The following is a 19050-nucleotide window of genomic DNA, read 5'->3' as shown; positions in this document are numbered from 1 at the left end:
GTGAAGAGAGCCCTAAAAACTTTACCTAAAGGCACTTAACAGGATCCTTTAGGACTCACATTGCGAGCCCTAAAAATATTCTTTTAGGGCTCGCAACCACACTTTTTAAGGCTCTCAAATTGAGGGCTCGCGCCCCGCGAGTCCTAAAAAGCCTTTTTTGTAGTAGTGCAGAAAGAGTGAGATAGAACTTCAATTTGGAGGCTCAAGTTGTGGGGAGCGACCGCGCCAAGGGTTGGCGCGACCGCGCTAATGCCCTGGAAAGCCCAATTTTTCTATGGGCGCGACCACACAAGGTGCCCCAAAAGGTTGTTTTGCTGAATTTTATGGGGTTGATTCCTGATGAACGTAATATTTGTATTGTGACTAGGGTTTCCGCAAGGCTCAGGTTAAGGATAGCGCTCGAGGTCGTTTATTTAATCACACAAACTCGAGGTAAGAAAACTACACCCAATGCGTGATATACGTGATTAGGGATTGGCCCAGTTGTTAAATGTAAATATGATTAGGGCTTGGCCCGACTATTAAATGTAAATATGATTAAGGCTTGGCCCGGTTGTTAAATGTAAACATTATTAGGGATCGGGCTCATGTTAATGAGCATGATTATAATTATGCATGTGAATATCTGATTAAGCATATTGGAATGCGTTGCATTTGTTTATATGCTGAATATACTATATGTATGATTATTCCTGATTGGAAAGCTCGGCTTATAAGCCGTGGTCAGCACTATGCATGTTGAGCGCCTGCCGCTATGGCTAGGCCACTCTGGGAGTGTATTATGCACTTGTCTGGCTTGGATGCCACATAAATAAATAGACGTGCGATACACACTTGTGTGACCCTCTGGTCTCGTACCTATATAATGTGTCTACTTGGTTACAGTTATTACTGTTACGCATGTCGTTTATATTCTATCGATAATCTGAATCTGCTAAATAATTTTTCTTGCCGAGCCTTGACTCACGGGTGCTTTGTGGTGCAGGTAAGGGTAAGGAGAAGCTTGGCTAGCCATGAGTCAGAGAGCATTAAGGGCGGTTTGTACATATGCAGTTTGCTCGATTGCCACGACTGAGATATCGCAGAGGAACTAGGGTTGGACCCTGTTTTGCCGCTTAGGTCGGCCTATTTTTTAATCCTTGAGTTGTAAATGACTTTTGAACTTCTATTTTGGGGATCCCATGTAAAGACTAAAGTTTTTAATGGAAATGTTCATTCATTTGGCCAAAAGTTTTAATACATGAGTTATTAGTTACTTAATCACATGTTTTAGTCCAAATGACTCATTTAGCGAGTCCATCACTTATTTTAAACACACGCCGTAACGGTCCATGAATAGTAGGGCGTTACATGTTTTCTCGCCAATTACTTATCTAAGAACATTATCAGACAAGTTCATCACAATTGCAGATCTTGCTTGCTTGATAATCAGATCCGAGTCTACCTTTTTCTCTGTATCAGGTTTCTTCTCGGTAGACTTAACTTGTCTTCCACTTTCTCTTCTAATATCGAATCCAATTTCTGGTAGATTAGAATGGCCATCATTTTTTCTTTCCACAAATTGAAGTCTCCCGAACCATCAAAATTTTCAAGGTATGCGGAAGCCATTGATGCTTGCTTTCTTGAACCTGCATGCTTCAAACTTTGAGTCGTCAATGCTTAGGCAAACCTTGCTCTGGTACCACCGTTGTAAACAGACAACACAACTCAAAGTATGGAAGTAGTATAAACATAATTCACAACAAACAAAAGAACTAAGAATTGAAATGAAAACACAAGCAGTAAAGGATAAGAACACAACCAGATATATATTGGTTCGATCAATAATAAGTTGGCCTACTCCAGTTTCCTCCAAAAGAGGTTCCACTATGATTATAATCTCTGTTACAGCCTAAATATTCAACAAGCTAAAATCTTGATGCAACACCTCTACATGTGAACAATTACAAGCAAGAACCGAGACACACTTTTACAGTACAAAGTTCTTGAACTCTCTCTCAAGATTCTCAACTGTCTCTTTCTCCCTTACAAGTTCACTCAATGTGTTTCCCAAACTCACCACTCAATCTCAATAACTCATGGGTGGAATAAGTTGTAACATAATTAACTACCATAAAGACAGTTGGTAGTTAAGTGGCATGGTTAGATTAATAGGGATTATAATACTACATTTGTTTTAGAAAAATTGGCCATATAAACTCAAATAGACATAGTATTGTCAACGCCGAGCAAGCAAATAAACTCTATTCATAGACGCTCCAACCAAGTCTATCCCAAACCGAATGTTAGCACTGGACAAAATCACACCCTTGAATATTTATTTGAATACAGATTATTGATGTTGTTCACCATTGAGCTAAAAGCTTGAGTGAGAACACTTCGGGTGGTCATAGCTGCTTTGAAAATAGCTAAAGCCTGCACAATGTAAGAGTTTTAAAATTAGTAAAAGCTTCCAAGTAAAAAAACCCCACTCACTTTTGTTATATAAGGTATCAGAAAGAAAAAATTAATAGTGGACTGTACCTCTTTTCTTCCTACTGCTATGGGCAGGAACTCCAAGTCTGTAAATGGAATCTCAAGTCTGCTCATGCCAGATGCTGGAGAAAGGAGTTCTACTTCAAGACTATCCGTGACCAAAAAGCACCGTTGTGCTCTTACGAAACCACCACCCGTTTTGGTCATGCCTGGACATTTGGGATTCATTAGTCTCAGCCTCTGATATTGAATGAGACAGCATGTAGAATTGTTTTGTAAACTACAAGCGTAGGACTTGGTGTAAGCAAACTCTGTTGGAGTCACCTCTTCATTCACTTCAAGCAATTGGTTTTCACAACCAAACATGCGTTCAACCTTAGGACTAAGAAGCATCTCCTTACATCTTGTGGATATAGCACTACTTTCTTGTACACTCTTGTACAAGTTATCTATGTTTCCCAGTAAGGAATTCCCTTTAAATAGCTTGATGACTGAACCTAAGGGAATGGTGAGGAAGGAGAACAGAAAATCAACGAAATCTTCTTTTGCTTCAATGCATATCACTCTCTTTGTTGACTTGCTAATCCATAGTTTCACATTCAACTTGTGTTGAGAGCTGGAATGGCTGTTAATCACCGGACATTGGTAAGGCCAAGGCGTGTGAAATGAATCCGGTGAGAAAACGATATTCATATTCTGATCAGCCTTTGGCAGAAAAGCAGCTGTTAAGGGTGTCTTGGAGAGTAGTGAGTGATGAAGTAGCCGCAAAACCTGAACAAACAAAAATAGTTGAGAATATAAAGCCAAGTGTCTATAAGCATGTTTTTGTGGTTTTGCTATGATAACTTCATTCACTTATACATGACTATATTTCAATACAAATGATCTCACCTCTTGGAGACCAACATTAATATTCCACTCATAGACACTGGTATGATCTCCGAGGCCTTGTCTTAGAAGAAAGAAACGAGCATTAGATATTGATGCTGGTAGTACTTGCAAATCATCACTTACAATAAACCTTTTTGTTCCACTAATGAAATTCCCAAACACATCTCCATCTGCATACTTCATTGGCAGTATGTTGTCCATAGTTTTTCCACAAGCACAGATTGAGTTCTTGAAAAAGCTAACAAACCCCAAAGACTCGTAGTTCAAGCATGGAGTTTTTGAGCAAGTGTAGAGCTTTGTGTAATCTATTCCATCAATCTTTACAGCCAAGTTATTCAACTCTAATCCATAAGCGTTTCTTGGTTCAAGCAACATGCTCTTGCAGGCTTTGGTCCCAAAAAACTCTCCATTCATAGCCTCTACACTCTTATACAGTTCGTCCATAGATCCAATTCCAGATTTCTTATTATCAGCAACCCTTATAATTGTTCCCATTGGTAATGTTAGAAAGCTAAGCAACACATCCACAAAGTCATTGTCGCACTCCGCAAACACAACTTGTCTCCTATTCTTATCTATAACATGCTTCAACAATATTTGTGTTTGAGTTTCATGTTGGGATCTTGAGCCGAAGTCAACGGATTCCCACAGCCTGGCAATCATCAAGTTACTTAGATGTTAATGATCTCCCAATCTTTTGATTTTTATTAAGCTAATCAAGAAATTATTTAATTGATGAATATTTCATTTATATATATAAAAGAGAAAGTAGGTTGTCAGTTTTGCTCAAATTAAGATGGCAATAACTTGAAATCGGCTCACGGTTGACTCTAATTAATTAACCTGATTAATTTTAAAAAGTTTTTAAAGTATATTATAAAAATAAGATAAATATTGTTTTTAATACATTTTCAATTAAATAAAATAAAGAATATGAATTTAATGAACCAACTTAACTTATCTATTAGAGCTACTAATAAAATTTAGGGTATATATATCATTTTACCCCATCTATTTTGGTTAAATACCCACTTACACTTTTGTGATTTCAAAAATACCAAATTACACCAACCTAATGATATATGCACCCAAAATATGTATAAAAAAATTACGCATAATGATGCGACATTGCTTTTTTAAAACAGTGAGTTCCAATTTCAATAAATATAATTGGTTAAGTTAAATTGCCACGTGAATGTGTGTATGTTTATGTACATATTTTAGGTGCAAATATCATTACTCATGTTTAAATACCCACTTATACTCTTGTATCTTACCAAATAGAACAAATTATACACTTGAACAAATTTTAAAATTAATTTTAATAAGGCATAATATCCTCTATTTTTTTATATTCACTAATTAAAATGTAATAAATATATTCTTACAAATATTATTTAACTTTTTGGAAGAAATTTTATTTTAAAACCGTTTAAAGAAATTAACTATTTAAAATATAAAATAAAATAGATTTATACATATATATTTTAAGAATTTTTTTAAACAAATACTTTTTATTTATCACACTTCAATAATAAAATTTTATTTCAAAGAGCAAGTTAATATTTTTTTAAAATTTATTATATTTAAATGAATTCTTTCCAATACTTTTATAAAAATTTTATTCTAAAAAATAATTGTAACTAAATAAAAGAATGATATTCTTTTTTTTTTATTATTAAAGTTGTTTAAATAAGTATTATTGAAAACACATAGGTATTTAAACAAAACACAATAATGTAATTTGATATATTTTTTTTTTAAAACACAAGGAATTAAGTAGGTATTTAAACAAAAATAGAGGAGATAAAATATTATATACTCTAAAATTTAAGTAAATTAATTTTTTATTTTATATATGACAATGACGATTTTATCAAGTGACTAGATCATAACTAAATTCAGAAACAACACGAGATTTGGCACAATCCGTACAAAAATGAAAGTACGTAAGAACATAAAACAACAAACAAACAAAATACACAATCTGTACAAAATGACAGTAAGAACATAAAAAAACAAAAACAAAAACAAAACAACATAGATATGTTGACTAGTATAGTTTTAAGACTTAAACAGTATACATGCATAGAATAAACATAAGTGTTCGTACCTTCTGTTAGTGAGGCCCAGACCATAAGTCCAATTGAATTAGACCCACGACTGACCGAAGAGAGCATAAGGAAGTGGTTGGACCACTCGGCCCAGGAAGCTGAAAACGTAGTGGCTCGGGAAGAAAGCAGTTGCAGCAAGGAAGAAGAAGAGGGAAGCAGTTCCGCAGGGGAGAAGTCTACCGCGCGTAACAGCAGAGCGCGCGTGAGGCCTAGGTGGCGTCAGGATTTCGTTGGGCATTTGGGACGCTGAAGGAGAGTGAAGATTGTAACTAATTTCTGTTATTTCCTTTTCATTGTTGCTGAGTATAAATAGACTTTTCTTGTAATGACATATATTATCTGGAATGAAAAGCTGAATTGGCTGTGGGAGTTTGGCACTGACTCAAAGAGTGCGGTTCATACAACACCTTCGCAGTTGGTTGAGAAGTAAGATCATTAATGGTAAGAAAGAGATAATGATTGCTGCTACCACGGCACTGATGTTGTTGTTCGACATAGTTAATAAGATGCAGAAGAAAAGGGAGCAATGAACCACACTCTCTTTATATCCAAAAACACCACCTCCTCCTGATTCTCTTTTTACACTCTTTTTACAGAGCGTACAAAGTATTTCACCAAGTGATGTGATTTCAAATAGTCAACTCTTGTTTCTCTTTTTATGGTTTTGCCGAATTAATATATATATAGTTTTGTAATAAGACGTCAAAATCATTATAGCTAGCCAACGTATACAAACAAGACACGTAGAGAGATAAATATCCATGTCAAGTCAAATAAATAAAACATTATAATAAGTTTGATTGTACCGTATAAGCTTAGACTAATCTCTAAACATAGTTTTCATATAATTAATACATAGCTAGTTTGATCATATCTTACATACGCGTTAATAGAGGAATATATCCGGAAAGCCCACAGGTTTCCTGGTTGGCAAAATGAAAGCGACTAATTATCATAATAAGAAAATAATAGCTTAGCCTTCAAGATATTCGTTTTCTAACTATTATATTGTCTTAACGACATGAGTTGAAGCATGAAATAATCAAAGCTAATCTAGTAATAATATAAAAAGAAACATATATAACTGTCATATTCAAAAATGACTAGATTATTATTTGGATAAGAGATAATGAAATAAAATTAATGCCACGTAATCTCCTAGCTATATCTTTTGTTTTAGTAACCTGGTATGGTATATATGTACCCACCTAATTTTTAATTTTTTCTTTTTCTTTTAACGTTAATTACGTTTATAAACAAATCCCTGAATTTAAATAAATTGTCTCCAACCTCTAAAAGACAATAGCCTCTCCATCACGCATTCAAATTCTTGGTTATGAAGTCAAATAATAAAATATTAAACTGAACAAAATAAGCTAATTAATAGTAGACTAAACATCAAGTCTATAACACAATGATTGCAACTTTAGTTATGCTAACTAACTTGCTGATATTGGGAGTTTTGCACTTAAAAAGGAAGGAGATACTATAAGAACAGAAATAATCTAAATATAAACTTGTATCAGAATTGTATTATTTGAAATAATGAGATACAAGAGTTTAAATACAAGTAGCAACTGTAACAGAATCAGTTGCCTAAATAATAGAATTGTAACAAGCTCTCTAACTAACTCAAACAGCCGCCCTCAAACTAAGTGTGTTTGTGGAAACAACGCTTAGTTTGTCCCTAAGAAAAGGAAACTGAGAGCTAGATATGGGTTTGGTTAAGCAATCAACAAGTTGATGAGTAGCAGGAACATGCCGAACAGAAATCTATTGCTGAAGCACCTTATCACGCACAAAATAAAGGTCTATCTCAATGTGCTAGGTTCGGCCATGAAGAACCGGATTGGCAGCCAACATCATAGTACTCAAATTATCACACCGCCACTACAACAAAAATGACTTTTAGGGGTGACGCATGTCGCCCCTAATAACCCAAAAAGTCGCCCCTAATATGTATCAGGGGCGACTTGTCGCCCCTGATTAGTCGCCCGTAGAAAAATGTCCCTGAAGGGTACATTAGGGGCGACTATAGGGTCGCCCCTGATATTCAAATATTAGGGGCGACACAGTCGCCCCTAAAAGTTGAAATTTCGCCTCAAATATTTGAAAATTTTGAATTATTTTTTCGATATGTCGCCCCTAATAATTAAGTATTAGGGGCGACGTGTCGCTCCTAATACTATAATCTGTCGCCCCAGATGTTTACACGTGGTATATTATTAGGGGCTACAATGTCGCCCCTAATAATTAATTATTATGGGCGACATGTCGCCCCTAATAGTATACTCTGTCGCCCCAAATAGTGCACATGGCATATTATCAGAGGCGACATTGTCGCCCCTAATACTACTTTATTTATAAAAAAATAATAAAATTAATTAATTAAATATTATTAGGGGCGACAAGTCGTCCCTAATACTATATTCTGCCGCCCCAAATTGTACACGTAGCATATTACCAGGGGCGACAATGTCGCCCCTAATACTACTCTATTTATAAAAAATAATAAAATTAATTAAATACAATTTTAAATAATTATTTATCGAAATATTTATTTAAAATTTAATTAATTAAAAATAAAAATATTATATTAAATATTCAAATTAGTATATTAAAATAACAATTATAAATATTCATAATACATTAACATAACAAATATTCATAAAATTAAACAATAATTAATAAAAATATAAACTTAGTCTCCTAGGTCAGTTGCCTCGTCCTCCTCCCTATTGTCTTCTTGTTGTGGTTGTTGCGGTGGTTGTGATTGCTGCGGTGGCGGCATCGGCCAAGGATATTGGGGAGGTAATGTGGATGATTCAGCTCCATACATGTAGGGATACGATGGCTGGGAGGACGGTGGAATCGGACACGGATAAGGTGTTGTTCCGTACATATATGGAGGTACCATATGATAAGACGGCGCTGCCCCGTACATAGAAGGATGAGTTGGAGCTGGAGGTTGAGAAGACGAAGCCCTAGAAGTATTGTCACTATCAGGCACATGCGGCATCTGAACGTTTGGTGGACGAAATGAAGGTACAAAATATTGAGTTAAGAAATTAACTTGATCAGTCAATTTCTGTAAATTATTCTCCAGATTTTCTATATATTCTCTTGAATGATGAGGAGGAACTTGAGACTCGCTGAAGTGAGAGTGTTGGGTAGATGATGACCTCGACCCCGACCCCGACCCCTTCAATTTGCGGCCCACTCCTCGCTCATGTCCACGCCTTTGGCCTAATACTTTTTGTAGCACCTCCTCCTGATCAACTGATGACAGACTATCATTATTAGAAGCATCAGTGGATGTTTGCTGAGTTCGTAACTCAAAATCAGCCTTCAGTTTTTCCTGTTTTCAAAAAATGTTAGACACTAACATTAAATATAACTCTATTAATATTAAAAAATATAATTCAAACTTACATAATCTTGGCGAGCATCATCGTTCACGAAATCATTTTTTGATTTCTTCCAATGATAATCCTTCCATGACTCAATGAGGTCCGGGTTCGTCTAAAAAATATAACCAAAATGTTAGAGAACATATAATTTAAAATAACATAATTTTGATAATATTTTATCTTTTACTTACTTTTTCAAAACGGACGGCTGCCAGCGATTTTGTACCCTGTGTTGTAGAATACTTTTGTTTCTTCCGATTTTCCTTATTCTTTATGGAGCGCGCAATAAATTGTGGACTTGTAAATAACTGACAAATCTGCTTCCACTCCTCCTTGTTAACATCATTGGTTGGGTTGTTTAGAACCTTATCCCAATCCTCCGGTCCATTGTAGTATTTCTCAAAGTGTTCGTGTCTTAGTGTTTTCCTATTGCGGTATCGGTCTTTCATCTCTCGATCGATACCATTTAAACACTTTAAGAAATCCTCGCGGCCCGCTATTTGATAATAGTACTAAATTGAAAATTAAACATATTAATAATATATGTACTATATTAAAGACAAATTTTAAAAAAATATATTTAATACTATTTTTACCTGAATTATGGCAATGACCTGATCCTTGTATTGTTGAGGCACTAATTCCCATGAACCGTAATGTCCGGGAACTTTCGTTTTAATTTGGGTTCCCACAAGGCGGACAAAAGCAGCGTGCTCGCCCCCAACAACCTTGTACATTCGTGGGCAAAACGTTACTTCCAGTGGTTTTCCATTTTTACGCCGCCTCTCCTCTAGATCTTTTCCAATAGCTGCGCCACGACCCTTTCTCTTAATTGGGATTCCTGTATTTTTATTTTATTAATAATACATAGAATATTAGTATATACATGATAAACATATGTGTAAATAAAATAACAAAAAAATTACCTGAGTCGCATGTAGTCGGGATCCTAGTAGGATCCGGTGGAGGATCACCGCCAGCGTCTCCACCGTGAGCTCTAGCCACATCTGCTGACATCTACTAACACGACAGTAATTTAACCTATCTATTTTAATATTTAATTATTATTTATAATTAATTTATTGAGTATTATTTCAATTGATTAGGTAATTTGAAACATGCTATTTGGAAACGAACTTTTTATTTCTCAATATGTATAATACATTGAACACTAGATACAAAACTAAGTAGAATAGTCACTATCCTCACTAATTACATCAACATCTATCGGGCACACATCAATAGTATTATCATCACTAAGGTCGACAATTAATTCATCCTCATCTTCTGCTTCTTCTACACTGTCTGCCATATCATCTTCATTGTCATTAATAAATCCATCATCTTCTTGAACAACTAAAGAAGGTCGATGGGCCGTGTTGACTTGAGTCGCTGGTACATCAGATTGCTGAACAACCAACTCTCCGAGATCCACAGTCAAAACAAAATTCGATGAGTTGGTGTCATGTACAACATCAACATCAGCAATCATATCTGAAGCATCTGGAAAGTCCCAAACTTGCCGATGATTCACTTCTTGGACAACTTTCCAATCTCGTCCTCTAACGAGATCATCGATGTAGAATACTTGTTTTGCTTGACTAGCTAGTATGAACGGTTCATCTTTATACCATTCACCGCTAACATTGATACTAGTAATATTATTTACAGTGATGGTTTTCTTTTTTTTCGGATCTGTATTGAACCATTTACATCGAAATAATACCACCGAATAAGAACCAGTAAAAGACAGCTGGAGTATTTCTTCAAGTTGCCCGTAATAGTTAAAACCTTCTGTTCCAGCAACACACACTCCACTGTTTTGTGTAATTCGATTCTGATCTCGATTGTATGAGACAAATCGAACTCCGTTCACTATACATGCTTGGTAGGAGTAAGCCAATAGATCTGACCCAGATGCTAAAGCTAGTAATTCATCAACATGCTCTAATGACCAAAGTTGGTGCAAGTCATATATCTAATAATAAAGAAATATATTAGAATGAGAATGTAATTTGTAGTATGCAATTTGCTAAGTACAAGTTACCTTCTTATGAAACCATGAACGAAACTCTTTCTTATGTATCAATTTATGATTGGCAACCATATCTCTTTGTTGCACCTCAGTTAGGTGTTCCCTGTTAATTAATTAACAATGTCAATATTGTTAATTAAGGAGTAGATTGAACAAAGAATAAAATGAATATTAATTATGTACTTACTCTAAATACACTTCAGTTTATGGAGAATTATCCAATATGAACCACTCAGCTTTATTCCGAGTATTTTCATCGAGGGGCACAGGAATTCCCTTACTAAGAGGACGACATTGAGATTCAAACACTGTGAGGTGTCGATTCACATACGGTGCATCTTCGTTTCGATCAGGCTGATTAAATTTTGTTTCCACACCTTTGAAATACATTGAACAAAATGTCAAAGCCTCATCTGCAACATATCCTTCTGCTATAGATCCTTCAGGACGAGCTTTATTCCTGACATAGTTTTTTAATTTTTTCATGTATCTTTCAAAAGGATACATCCACCTCATAAATACAGGTCCTCCCAATATTGCTTCATCAGGCAAGTGCAAAACCAGATGGATCATTATGTCAAAGAATGCTGGAGGGAAAATCAACTCCATCTTGCATAAAATAACAATCAAGTCATCCTTAGCTTTCTCCATATCAGAAACGTTTAGTGTCCTAGAGCACAATTGTTTGAAGAAATTACACAATTCAGTGATGGTAGTGGATATAGATTCTGGTAAAAACTTGCGAACACCTACTGCAAGTAATCGTTGCATTATCACATGACAATCATGGGACTTCAACCCAACAATGTTTGAGTCATTGTCTGTGACTTTTTTCTTTAGATTAGAACAAAAACCATCGGGCAACTTCACTCCTTTCAAAAATTGACAGAAGTCTCGCCTCTGTTCAAAAGTGAACACGTATGGAGCATGCGGTTTCATTAACCTTTTATTGGCATCCTCGTAAATCCACAACGATTTCCTAACCCCCATATTCTTTAAATCATGTCTTGCGTCAGTGGTGTCCTTAGATTTATCATTATCTAACAAAGTCCCAAGGATGCTGTCGCACATATTCTTCTCAACATGCATCACATCTAGGTTGTGTTTTAACTGATTTGAACTCCAGTAATCAAGTTCATAGAAAATACTTTTTTTCCTCCAATTACTTTCCCCTGCACCTCGCTTGCGCTTCACCCCCCCCAAATCTGTCATGTTTACCAGACACTTGAAGCGGTAAAGCATTGACTTGATCTAAAACTTGTTGACAAGTAAACTGTTGTGGAGGATTTCTTTTCTCAACTTTGCCATCAAATTCCTTGTCCCTTCTATACTTATGATTACTCCTCAAGAATCGCCTATGACCGACATACGATGTCTTACCAATCACTCGAATGGAAGTGGTGTCTTCATTGCACGTTGGACATGCTTTATACCCTTGCCCGCTCCAACCAGACAAGCTACTACGAGCAGGGAAATCGTTAATTGTCCACAGAAGGGCTGCACGCATCTTGAACAATTCATTCCTTGTGCCATCTCTTGTGTCGACTCCGTTAATCCACAATTGTTTTAACTCATCCACCAAGGGTCTTAGAAATACATCCATGTCTTTACCCGGTGATTTTGGCCCAGGAATAAGCAGAGTTAGCATAAAATACTCTTCCTTCATGCATAGCCAAGGGGGGAGATTGTAGTTCGTCAAAATCACAGGCCACATGCTGTATGATAAGCTCATGTTGCCAAAAGGATTAAACCCATCAGCAGCCAAGCCTAGATGAACATTTCTAGGATCTTTTGCAAAATCAGGATGGGTGGCATCAAAGTCTTTCCATGCAGACCCGTCAACCGGATGACGCATCACCCCATCTTCTATTGATCTCCCAGTATGATGCCATAACATGTCATTAGCTGTATGTCTTGAACTGTACATTCGCTTTAATCTGGGAGTCAACGGAAAGTAACGCATCACCTTGTGTGGAACCTTTTTCCCCTTCTTCTTTTCATTGACCCATCGGCTACTCCCACACACATGACATGAATCTTTGCTTGCATGCTCATTATAAAATAAGGAACAATCATATTTACACACATGGATTGATTGATATCCCAACCCTAACTTACTCAGCTTCTTTTTCGCCTCATAGTGTGTTGGGGGAATTTTATTATCTTTCGGAAATGCAAATTTTAGTAACTTCAACAATTCATCGAAAGAGTTATTTGGCCACTTCCCTCTAACTTTCAAATGCATAAACTTCGCCAAAATTTTTAAGGATGATATCCAATCACAACCCGGATACAACTCAGCTTCAATCTCGTCGAACAACTCGTCATAATACTGTCCCATTCGACTGCCAGACACACCATCTGCTTCCTCTGCATTTGTCGGTGAGAGGAAATCATCAACGACGTCAACCATCTCGTCTACATCTTCATTCTCCTCAACTACCTCATTGGCGACACTAGCTTCCACCTCACCGTGGTAAACCCACTTTTGATAACTCTGTTGAAAACCCTTGTCAAAGACATGAGCCTCCACTGTATCTATAGTTTGTAGTTTAACATTCAGGCACCTCACACACGGGCATAAAATTCTCCCATCGCAGTCTACGTGTTCTTTTGCCATTCTCAAGAAGGCTTGGAGACCGTTCCAATAAGCATCACAGTTACGCTTCCTTAATGACGTCCAACTCTTATCGATCGGCATCTACGATACAAGAATAAACAATAATTAAAACTTATTGACTATGTGTGTGTGTGCCCTAATCCACCTTTTCACTCCACTTCTATAAGGGTAAAGAACCTATCCCATTCAGATTTGTAGTATACATATAATTTAATCTACACTCTTAAAATTTTTTCGTTTATGTAAAAATTTCGGCAGCACCTCCCTATAGTTCTCATAAGTGGGTAGACTAAAATTAAGTTTGCCCACTTACGAGAACAAATAAGGAGACACATATTGAAATCTCTATTAACGAAACAATAAAATGAGTACTAGATCAAATTATAGGTACACAACAAATCCAAACTATCCATGCGGACACATACCGTCCTGGATAATTCGGAGAAGCATATTTAAGAGTTCTTACTGACTCAGCTTCACCGAACGGGTCTAAGGCTTTTCGTGATTGAAAATAATTAATAAAACATTATCACTAAGTGATAATATATAAAACGTCTATCCAATCTTTGGTGATCAAATTTTATCACCAAAGAAAAGCAACAAAAAAAGAAATATTTTTTAACACTAGATGTTTTATGATGTCTTATAAAATCTTATGATATTAAATTATAATTTTGTAATTATAATCTTATGATGTCTTATAATGTTTTATTAAATCTTATGTTTTACTATTAAATAAAATTATAATTTTTTAATTCATTTATCTAAAATTTTAATTTATTTTGAAATTATTTATCTAATTATTTAATTTATTTTTTAATTACTAAATTTTTTAATATTAAATTAAATTATAAATTTGTAATTTATTTTGAAATTATTTATCTAACTTTTAATTTATTTTTAAATTACTAAATTTGTTAATATTAAATTATAATTTTTCACTTTATTTTTAAATTATTAATATTAAATTAAATTATTTATCTAATGTTTTAATTTATTTTGTTAATTCTAAGTATTCAATGTTTTATTTATTATATTATTATTTATTTAGTACTCTAACTCTACCAAAATTTCGGCAGCATAACATTTCTATTATAACATATCCCAAAAATTTAAAATCCTACAAAAAACACTCAGAAAATTCCCAGAACATTCACAATATACATATTATTAATCAAATTTAAATACTAAAACATGGTACAATTTTATACACATATATAAATATATCACTAAACACATCTTACTTTGTACACACATTCACATATTAATTAAAATAATAACATAATTAAAAAATAAATACCTTGATGCCACAAAATTATAAATACTCTAGTGACCAAATTTCCAATAGATACTCCTTCAATTTCTACACAAAATCAACCCAAAAAATTAAATTTAAACAAACATAAACCTTGACTGAGTAAAAGTACAAAATTAAACTAATAGACATCTGTAATTTATGCTCAGTATAAAATACACAAAACCTTGATTGAGTATATATATATATATATATATATTTATATATAAATACACAATTATAAGCCAACTATGAGTATTTTGGCTTAATTTGTCACCATAGAAATATGGTAATGAACGTAAAGTCGTATATTTATTTTTTGTTGTTATAAATATATATACTTAACCATTCTGTCTTGTACATTTTTTTGCTTTTTTTTTTTTGTTATATGTTGAAAATAAAAAAGTCTTGATATGACAAAGTGGTTTAAAATATTTGCTTCTATATGAGTCCTACAGATTTTGAAGAAACATTAAATTGATCCTTAAAAGAATTGACAGAAAACTATTGCTAAAAAAGTCTTACATTTTGACACTACCATACTATATATTAGACTTATAGCTCCCTGAGCGTTCTAATGTTACCAATCTCTGGAGGAATGGAACCACTGAGTCGGTTTCCCAGTACACTCCTGCACCAAATCAGCCAACAGTTAAAAAATGATGACACATTTGAGAGATACATTGTGATATTGATATAAATAATTGATAAGAAGAGAGCACAAGTAACTTACAGAATGCGCAGGGGTGCACGAGAAAGGCTTGGGGGGATTGATCCATTGAGGTAGTTGCAAGAGAGATCACTGTGTTTAGTTAAAGAAAACTTAGTCTTCTGACACTCTATAATAATATTTATTATCTAGTAATAAACTCTGAAAACCATGCTTCTACTACTATTGGAACTACCATTCAACTCTGAATGCATTACCGTGTTATTGCATGAGTAAATTCTGAAAAGTACTATCTGATTTATACATGTGACTATGGGAATGTTTAATAATGAAGTTATGTCTCACATGCTATTTTCCAGATTTGATATTGTCCTGTATGTAATAATTAACATGTTCTAGCACTTTTCTATAAAATTAAAATCCAATGTAAATGTGCACTTAAGTTTGTAATCCAATGTAACTTTTTCTGTAAAATATATATAATTCCAATATAATATGAATGTGCACTGAACTATATCAACTAATTTGAAAAACCTCATATCAGAAGTAAAAAATATAACTTTTAAAAGCCAATATATTTAAAAGGTTGTTATAAGCATCATTACTTACATATATTCTATCTCTCTCTATATATATGTATATATATACATATTTAAATACTTACAAACTGTACACTATGATTTGGTTCCTTCAATAAAACACATTGAATTTACAAATACAAAACTCAAACCTCAGGTTCATTTTTCAATGATATATCACAAAAGGCAATCAACAGAAAAGACCAATAAAAGAATCAGACCCTTCAACAAAGCTACAAAAACTCACTACTAGACATCTGTAATTTATGCTCAGTATAAAATTCACAAAATCTTGACTGAGTAAAAGTATCAAATGCTAAAACAAGAAAAATTCCAAAATTAGGAATAGCTAAAATTAAGGCATATTTGAATCTTTCAACACAATAGTCCAGCAAAATAAATCAGAGATAAATGCAAATATCAAAGGCCCTTTAGTATATATAGCAAGTCTCAACAAATAATCCAGACCCATTCTCTGACAGACTAGACAAACACAAAGGAAGGCAGCGATGAACTTTCCTTCTTCAATATGCATATAGCCGATGATTCAAAAAATTCTTAGAACAGAATATGTACACGGTAGCTCAAATATCTAAAGACTTGAAGACTAGATTAAAAGGGGAAGAATAAAAAAGACCTTCAAGCTGAATGATTGAAATACCAGACCCCAAACCGAAAGAAGCATAAAACCCAGAAAAAGCATTCCTTGACTTTCCCTCAATTCTCTCAGCAGCCAAACAGAAGACAATCAATCTTCCAAATAAACAAATATATACATATATATATATAAGAAAATAAAGAAAACAAACCAAAAAAATGATCACAGAGAAAGCTCAAATGTTTATAATAGCTAGAGAAACCAAAACCGTTACTTGCATTTCCATGTGTATTCTTTTCCTCTCTTCTCAAAACCAAAACCTCAAAACTCATAACTCAAACAAAAACTTGGGTGGGTTTCAGGTAACCTGTGTTTCGGCAGAGAGAGCAACTCGTAGCCAAGAGGTTGTCGTCGACCGTTTGGAGAGAGAGCCGAGAGGGAGTCACAGACCGTCGGCGTTAGGGAGAGAGACCCGAGAGTGAGCAGACCCGTCGGTGATCGAAGGTGAAGCTGAGAATGGCCAAGATCGTCAAAGTACGAGGCTGGCAACCTGAGAACGCCGACTGTCGTCGAAGTCGATGGCTGGCGAACTGAGAACGCCTACTAAGAACCCCAAGATCGTCGGAGTCGGAGGCTGGCGGACTGGAGACGATGCAGAGAGCGGAGAGAAGCTGGGGAAATAATCTCCTCTTTGATTTTGGAACGAAGATGCAGAGATCTCAAATTGAAAAATGCAAAAAACGAAACGAGGAGAGTGGAGGAGATTAACGATTTAGGGTTTTATTTCTTTTTTATTAAATACTGAAATATAATAATAACAATGAAATGGCAAAAATATCCCTACAATCATTTTCCATTTATTTTATATTATGGTGCATCACTCGGTCGCAAGTAAATCGCGTATACCTTTCGGGGGCCGCGTTGCGCCCCCGAACCCCCAAAACTAGGGCGTTTCACCCCTAGACCCCCGTGAATAATTACTGAAAGGGGTAAATAGAGTCAAGGAATACTCTAATAATTTTCTCTAACCATGGGGAAGTTGGATAAACACGATAGAATTAATTTATTTTTTACTCTTTGATAAAGAATGAATTCCATACCAAAGAGTGAGGGACAAACTGTAGTGGGCAAAATCAGTGACCTTAATAAAAAAGAATCCAACAAGCAATCACTCAGCCCAATGAGCTAGCCTAATTAGCCAACAAGGCCCAAACTCATGTAAGTGGGCTCGCGTATACAATGTATCATCCAAACGCCCAAAACAATACCCGAACATGAACCCGGATACGCTCAGTCAGTCAGGGACCTTGAAACAGTCAAGGCTCCCACCACTTGGAACGAGTACAACTTTTTCTTAGTTCAAGAGTAGTAGCTGGTTACGATTTTGAAACCAAAAGAAAAAAGTTTTCCCAAACTTGTAACCTGTTACCAGTTTTAAACTTGTAACCTGTTACCAGTTTTAAACTTGTAACCTGTTACCAGTTTTAAAACTTGTAACCTGCTACAAGTTTTAAACTTGAAAAGGTTGTAACCGGTTATAATTTATCTCATTGCTGGTTACCTGAATAAAATTTTGAAAAAAAGGACAATTTCATATTCAAATTCTCAACTAATAAATTAATTGTTGGTCTCAATTTTTTTAATAGAATTGTAGATCGACTAATATTGATCTTGAGTAGCATAAAATCAATCGAAATTGTGAATGAAAGTTTACAATATGTGGGAATGTGGAAAATTTTGAAACTTAATTGCCAACAAATAAGAGTATAAATCCTGTAAATTTTTTGGTAGAAAAAGATAGTGATCGAGGTAGAATGACATGAAATTATATTATTACATTAATTATCTCTTTAATTAAAATTTTAAGATTATAGAGTAGTTTTCTTTATAGTTAAGGGTTATTTCAAAACCCTAGACATGATATCTTGAATGCATTGATGAATTTTATTTTTTTTATTCCCTTATATTAAATTGCTTCTATCTTTCTATTTGAATGTCATGGATCTTGTAAAATCTTGTTTAGATGGCCACTAATTAAGGTTTTGCATTGTTCTACTATCATCTTAGGATTTCTATTCACCTAATAGTTTAAGATTCTAAGTAAAGTGATAAATTGCAATTAAGGTATTGTGACGGGTATTCTAATTGTGATGAGAAATAGAACCTAGGTTAAATGAATTGCATACTTAATGAATTTGTTGCCTAGATTAACCTGTTTCAACAAAGTGTAATGCTTTTACTAGGTTAAATAGATTGCATGCTTAATGACCAGGTACCATGACGCCTGATTCATTTTATTCATATCAGATTTTTTTTAGACCTAAGTGTAACCAGTTACAATAGCGATTAATTTAGATTCTTTTGT

At 34.6% G+C, this 19050-nt stretch overlaps 2 protein-coding genes and 1 long non-coding RNA gene across 3 annotated transcripts; all 3 read right to left on the bottom strand.

The window, feature by feature from the left end:
- Positions 1-1369: 1369 nt before the first annotated feature.
- Positions 1370-6109, bottom strand: LOC133795625 (uncharacterized). Its single transcript, XM_062233079.1, has 5 exons — positions 5888-6109; positions 3367-4018; positions 2524-3246; positions 2330-2415; positions 1370-1502 (listed from the first exon to the last, which is right to left on the bottom strand). Exons 1-5 carry the CDS (start codon positions 5974-5976, stop codon positions 1370-1372), a joined length of 1683 nt encoding a protein of 560 aa, XP_062089063.1. The 5' UTR covers positions 5977-6109.
- A 2072-nt stretch (positions 6110-8181) lies between these two features.
- On the bottom strand, positions 8182-14915 carry LOC133795624 (uncharacterized). Its single transcript, XM_062233078.1, has 6 exons — positions 14846-14915; positions 9817-9907; positions 9487-9731; positions 9082-9402; positions 8913-9002; positions 8182-8838 (listed from the first exon to the last, which is right to left on the bottom strand). The coding sequence occupies exons 2-6, from the start codon at positions 9905-9907 to the stop codon at positions 8182-8184; spliced, it is 1404 nt and encodes a 467-aa protein (XP_062089062.1). The 5' UTR covers positions 14846-14915.
- Positions 14916-15388: 473 nt separating this feature from the next.
- LOC133793883 (uncharacterized) lies at positions 15389-17403 on the bottom strand. The gene is made up of 3 exons (XR_009875005.1): positions 17053-17403; positions 15573-15641; positions 15389-15470 (listed from the first exon to the last, which is right to left on the bottom strand). It is a non-coding gene; the product is annotated as an uncharacterized LOC133793883 (long non-coding RNA).
- Between the last annotated feature and the right edge of the window lie 1647 nt (positions 17404-19050).

Source organism: Humulus lupulus, chromosome 8 (assembly GCF_963169125.1).
Source record: "Humulus lupulus chromosome 8, drHumLupu1.1, whole genome shotgun sequence".
Taxonomy (NCBI): Eukaryota; Viridiplantae; Streptophyta; class Magnoliopsida; order Rosales; family Cannabaceae; genus Humulus; species Humulus lupulus.
This window is presented reverse-complemented; position numbering and strand designations above follow the sequence as displayed.

Excerpts from the sequence above, each read along its gene's own strand:
- LOC133795624 (XM_062233078.1), bottom strand. The coding sequence starts at position 9,907 with ATGTCAGCAGATGTGGCTAGAGCTCACGGTGGAGACGCTGGCGGTGAT. Across the intron at positions 9,003-9,081 it reads CAGCCGTCCGTTTTGAAAAA|ACGAACCCGGACCTCATTGA; the intron begins GTAAGTAAAAGA and ends TATATTTTTTAG. Across the intron at positions 8,839-8,912 it reads ATGATGCTCGCCAAGATTAT|GAAAAACTGAAGGCTGATTT; the intron begins GTAAGTTTGAAT and ends TTTTGAAAACAG.
- LOC133795625 (XM_062233079.1), bottom strand. The coding sequence starts at position 5,976 with ATGTCGAACAACAACATCAGTGCCGTGGTAGCAGCAATCATTATCTCT. Across the intron at positions 4,019-5,887 it reads CTTCTCAACCAACTGCGAAG|GCTGTGGGAATCCGTTGACT; the intron begins GTGTTGTATGAA and ends GATGATTGCCAG. Across the intron at positions 3,247-3,366 it reads TTAATGTTGGTCTCCAAGAG|GTTTTGCGGCTACTTCATCA; the intron begins GTGAGATCATTT and ends TTGTTTGTTCAG.